Source organism: Neodiprion fabricii, chromosome 3, assembly GCF_021155785.1.
Source record: "Neodiprion fabricii isolate iyNeoFabr1 chromosome 3, iyNeoFabr1.1, whole genome shotgun sequence".
NCBI classification, from domain to species: domain Eukaryota; kingdom Metazoa; phylum Arthropoda; class Insecta; order Hymenoptera; family Diprionidae; genus Neodiprion; species Neodiprion fabricii.
The window spans coordinates 7,951,202-7,956,696 of record NC_060241.1 but is presented as its reverse complement, the minus strand read 5'-3'; the positions used below and the strand labels follow the sequence as shown (position 1 = coordinate 7,956,696).

Here is a 5,495-nt window from a genome sequence, read left to right as displayed (position 1 = left end):
TGGTCACTTTTATGTACAATGTCAATACCGAATGAAATAAGAGTTCCAGCAATTATTCACTGTAGAACGTGCTTTAGACATATTCCGCATACAGTAGGGAAACCTGGGAATTTATTGACATTTTTCGTTTACTCGGGAGTTGGACACAATAGCAGAAGATAACGTTTTATCTCATTGTCAGTCCAAAAATCTTAAACATCTGTTATTCAATTGATCTCTTTGATTACATTTATCTGAATTTGTACATACGCTGAATATATAGCAGTTCTAAGTATACAATTATACACCTTAGGGACTAATCAATGGATGAAGAAAATAGTCGATTCTAAAAACCACAATATTTATTAGTATTATTCAATATCTTAGAAAGCAAACTACAAAAAAATATAAACGTGTGGTGAAACCTTAGTTAGATTCAACAACGATAAGGCATGTTTGAGAGTGAAAAATATTCTCTCTTTATGTGTAGTTATTGAAAAAATATCTCGTCGTGAACGTTCATTCACAGCCATCAAGATGCTAGAGAAAAAATGTAATTAAATGAAGATATTTTCCCGTCCAATTCTGCTTGAGGCACGTTCATAAAGATGGTAATTAGGTAATTAAACTAATGTCCTTCTGAACCACGAGACGTGAACAGACACCGCGGTCATATGCTGATCGTATGAACTTTTTTTTCTATTTTCTCTCCTTCCCCCCTTTACCGTCCCGATCATCACATATCCATTTCAAATTGCTCCGGAGTTTCGTCGATCACTGGAATATCTGAAATAATAAAAATAGATGGTTAAGAAAAGGAAAATTTCTCAAATTATGAAGCAAAACATTTGCTGAGATAATAGTGCACGAAAAATAATTTGTCACAACCGAGAATATTTAATAGAATGAAAATATTTCATTCTTCCGATCAAACAACTTCTTTTTGGACGATAAACAAGTGGCATATATAGGTCCAAAACTCTTGCGAGAATCATTAGGAAAATTATCTTCGTCGCGACAGAAAAAAGAAGAAATGTTAGTCTTACCGATTAGGATTTGCTGGTACAGACCAAAAATACATTTGGGTAGTAGAGATTGGCGTGAAGGTTGAATAAAAAAAGCGAACGTATCTCAAGTGTTTTTGATAGATTGATGCATAAAAAATTAGATCTTGATCTGTTCGAAGTGTGATTTAGTTTATTTTTAGTCTGAAAATTTTTGTTCACGTACCTTTTATCGGTGGACTAGGTATGGTCGGAACTACTAGCGTACCCTTCAAAAGATCGGCCGGAATCGCTGGTATATTTCGCGGTGGAGTTCTCGAAATAGGTGAATTCCTCAAGTTCATTAAGAATGCTCGCTCGTAAACAATGCGGGTACCTGCAGCAGATAGATAGCATTTTTATACGTATTAAAAATAATAGAACAAACGTAGTGAAATTTCAGTATGCCGAGAAAGACAAAATAAACTCTCCATAACTTCCTGACCTCGAAGCAGCGATGGTGGATCTTACCTGTAAATCGTAAAGTCAGAGTTCAATTTTTACCTGACCTGACAGCTGCGTGTGATTGTAAAATATAACATCTAAAGTTATTTTGGTTTAATTTTTTAAATAATCTTGTGTATCGTTTAAAATTGGACACCCCGTATCTCTACTTCGTCGACAAACCAATTCGGTCAATTAGTTTTCAATAAGTGATTCTCGTGATCGTAGCTATTAGAGTATAGGCATAAGTTGGTCGTTATTAGACAATCAGTGTGGCCAGTTGAAGCCTAGTGCAACTATAGTTAGTTACAGTTTAAATATTCCATGAAAACCTTTATATAAGATTAGAAATCTGCACAAATCCTCTTCAATCTCGCATGGAATACATGGGGAAAAACAAATTACTGATGATATAAGTATATATAATTTCAGACTGCAATTGCAAGTTATACTTGATTCAAATAAGATTCAGTTATATATGGTAAACTTATCTAAACTGATAAAGTTCCAGTTGAATCCGTTGAAAATTCATTATCTCGTATAAATCTACTATAGATTCAACGAAACCACAGTTAAATGAGGAAAGGTGTAATTGAATTAACTAAAACTAGATAATATTGAGTTTTCATGATTACGTCGGCCAGTGAGGGATAAGTAACTACGAAATTTATAATATAGGGAATTGGAATGAAGTATATGAATACATGAGTACATTTTTTATAAGGTAAATTTTCAACATCGTGCCACACAAGATTCCTCGCTCAAATAATTAATTTTTAAATCTATTGATCGTTTTTTTTTTTTATCTGTTCGAAGAACTTTGGCAGTCACTTTCAGCAATGAAAACTAAGAGTGCAAGCTGTTTCGTGACCTTCTGAGCTCATTCGCTTACAGAAATATGTATGTATACAGCTGTATCTTATAGCTCGGTTGGAAAGATCGCGCGGCTGTATAAAGTTGAATATCTTTGCCTGCAAATAATCGAACCAAAAGAAAATTATTGAACGAAGGGGGACAATTAAACAACATTCGAACAAAGAATTGAGCCTCTATACCTGCTAATGACTCGTTTCGGTATACATTGATAAGCTTCTTTTTGATAATAATCGCGGTATAATCTTTCGTTATTGAGGTTGAAAACCTTTGTCTACCGAAACCGCTACACGGGGACGCCAGCGCGATATATTCGTGCCATGGGTGCGTATGGTTAATTATACACTCGCTCTAAAAGCGACAACTGATAAGCCTGTCCTAGTTTCAACGCGGTTCAATTTGCCAACATTAAATCTTTGCACACATAGTACCATCCAGTTCAAGAACCTCAAGTGGCTTCATAATTACGCGATGAAATTGAAGATTATTCAATTTCAAGATTCGACGACTACCGATATATGGACAATAACAAAGTCTATCCACGTCAGTGGGGCTTAACGGTAAATCAGATTACAAAAATCAGATAACGAATTTATCAACTGCAGGGTCGCACTTCTTTTGCGCATAAGTCTATGGTTTAAGACGTCATAGGGTGACAGGCCGGTATCAAGTCAAACATTACAATTAAACCAGTCTTAAGGAAAATTTTCCATCAGGGCTATTTAGATCGTAGTTTTATCACAACTGTATTGGTGGACGATTACTAAAAAACAGAAATCCTGATAAGTCAAGAGCCAAAGCATATGAAATTCCAGAGTTTATGTGGAGTGGAATGCACGCAGACGCCGTATAGTATAGAGAATAGTACGCATGCGTCATAGATCCTATAATCTGCTTGTATGACTTGAAACACGTAGGATTCCGGAAGCAGTTAACAAAGTACAATCGCTATAGAACATGTCACGCAGTTTTTTTTTTCATTTAGCTTATAAATCCGAAGAAATACGCAGAATGCAGAGATTTTAGCGCAATTTTCTATTGCTTCATTGTTATGTAGCGTGGGAACATTTTTGCGAAAAACTTTAAATAAATGGGCACGTAAAATTCAGGTATAAAATTTTGTTATTGTAAACAGTTGTTGATCGATAAATAGAAGGTGGGTGGGGCGGGGGGGGAGGGGGGGATGTTCAAGGCCATTCGAACCGGCACGCGCGTGTTTCCAGCTGGGATGGTATCCTAGGATTGAGAGGTAGAGACTGTGAACAGCTGAAAGTAGTCAACTCGAGGGTAAAAAACGAACTGACCTCCTGGCGTGGTTGAGTATAAGGTGCCTCCAGGCGTCGAAGAGTAATCCGCAGGTAGTTGGTTGGGATCATTGATGAGGACCCGTTTAGATGGAATACTTTGACTCTGAGTCGCTTGCCTCGCGATGGGAGAAGCCGACATATTTAACTACTTATATGAATACTTATTGTCTCTGATTCGAATTGTCACGTATAAAAACAAAATGGCAAATGCGGTTCACACAATGTTGCATTCAAATACAGAACTATATTCAATCACAGAGGCTTGGATCGTTCGAGTTCGACGATTTGAAAAACTATATTGTATCTTGAGGTAATATGTCCCAAGAGAAACGATAGAACAGTAGCAACGATGAGCGATCAGTTGCTCGCCGCACTCGCAACTAAAAACAAAACGCCTCGTGGCGACGGACGGAGCGCGCTATTGATAGCCGCTGCTGGTTTGCTGCGCAGTGCTGTTGCACGGTTCAACAACAGTTTTGGATCTCGCACGCTCTAAACTGCCGGTGATCACCTTGATGATTAAACTGTAATACCTGTCTGTCGATCATGGTATCGTAATATGGCAGAAAGAGAATAAAGAATCCGGCCTGCACGTACGACTTTACTTATTTCAAGCCTTTATTTCGTCACCAATTTTGTCATAATATCGGTACAATTGCGCGTTAGTCTGTTTTATTGTATATATCTATAGTTAATTAACAGCTGTGTACACATCACGGTGTCTAGCATGTACATTGTACATACAACACGTGCTTGTTGCACTGAAGCCGCACGTACGATGAAATACATAATCATTATACATGTAATATCGACATTGGGCTTGATTGATTATAGGCATCACGTTTATCACGTTTTAATCAATCCGATTATTATATGACAATTATAGCGAGTCTCCGAATCACGTAAATCCGTTTACTTTAAAATAAAAACACCCTTCGCAAAATGTTTTTATTTGAGTAAAGAAACACTTTTTACACGATTTTCAAATGTTTTGGACATGTTTCAGAAATTGTGTTTATTTTCAATATTTGCGTCCTACTCGCAATGTGACAATAATTCTAAAAACCAAATAATGGCAATCAGTTTGTCAGAAAATTTTCGCCCTATTTCATATACTTGACAATTATTTAATACGCAGTATATCACGAGAAGATCGTAAAAAAAACGAAGATCAAGATTGTATGCACACTACAGTGTGCAAGAAAGCGAATGGGTTAATTGCAATCAGTGCAGCGGACAACCGGGAAATTACTGTAATGAAACATCTTTTTTAAAATCGCCACCAACAAGCAATCGGTTTTTTTATAGCAGAGGGCCGATAGTCGCGTAATTCGCGAAATTTTTTAGTACAACTCACCGTGTAGAAAATATATACATTACATATACCTGTCGCCTTCTGCGTTTACTTTGTATTTTCCTGCCTATAATACTTATATTACAGCGCGTGTAGAACACAGATGGAACCGCGTAGCCTTGCGAATACGACGATTTTGCCCCTTCCATTTATATCTTCGACCGTAAATATTATCGCAGAATTTTTTATCTCGTACACATCCCAGCAGCTGTAGGCAGCAAAAGAAATGTCTTTTTTTCGTTAATTTTATAACAAAATTTTCCATACAAGACAGGTCATAATATTGTGATCGTAACATGTGTATATTATTACTAAATAGTACGAATTTGTTTATGTTTACGTTGACGTTGACGTAACACACGGACATCAACACAATTATACGTTTACAGGTGGGAACATTCCTGTTGTATCCGCGTGTTATTTTATACGCACATGCATACAAATGAGGCTTAAAACTGCGCGGGAGTCACGAGGCGTAGCACTTGATTTTTTGTC

General features: G+C 36.8%; 1 protein-coding gene across 2 annotated transcripts; it reads right to left on the bottom strand.

Annotated features, from left to right (window-relative positions):
• Positions 1-326: 326 nt before the first annotated feature.
• LOC124177799 (eukaryotic translation initiation factor 4E-binding protein) lies at positions 327-4,040 on the bottom strand. Of its 2 annotated transcripts, XM_046560616.1 has the most exons (4): positions 3,644-3,775; positions 2,359-2,437; positions 1,210-1,359; positions 327-765 (listed from the first exon to the last, which is right to left on the bottom strand). In XM_046560616.1, the coding sequence occupies exons 1-4, from the start codon at positions 3,713-3,715 to the stop codon at positions 716-718; spliced, it is 351 nt and encodes a 116-aa protein (XP_046416572.1). In that variant the 5' UTR covers positions 3,716-3,775; the 3' UTR covers positions 327-715. The 2 variants fall into 2 exon arrangements, with proteins under 2 accessions (XP_046416572.1, XP_046416573.1); XM_046560617.1 differs by lacking the exon at positions 2,359-2,437 and having other exon boundaries at positions 3,644-4,040.
• Between the last annotated feature and the right edge of the window lie 1,455 nt (positions 4,041-5,495).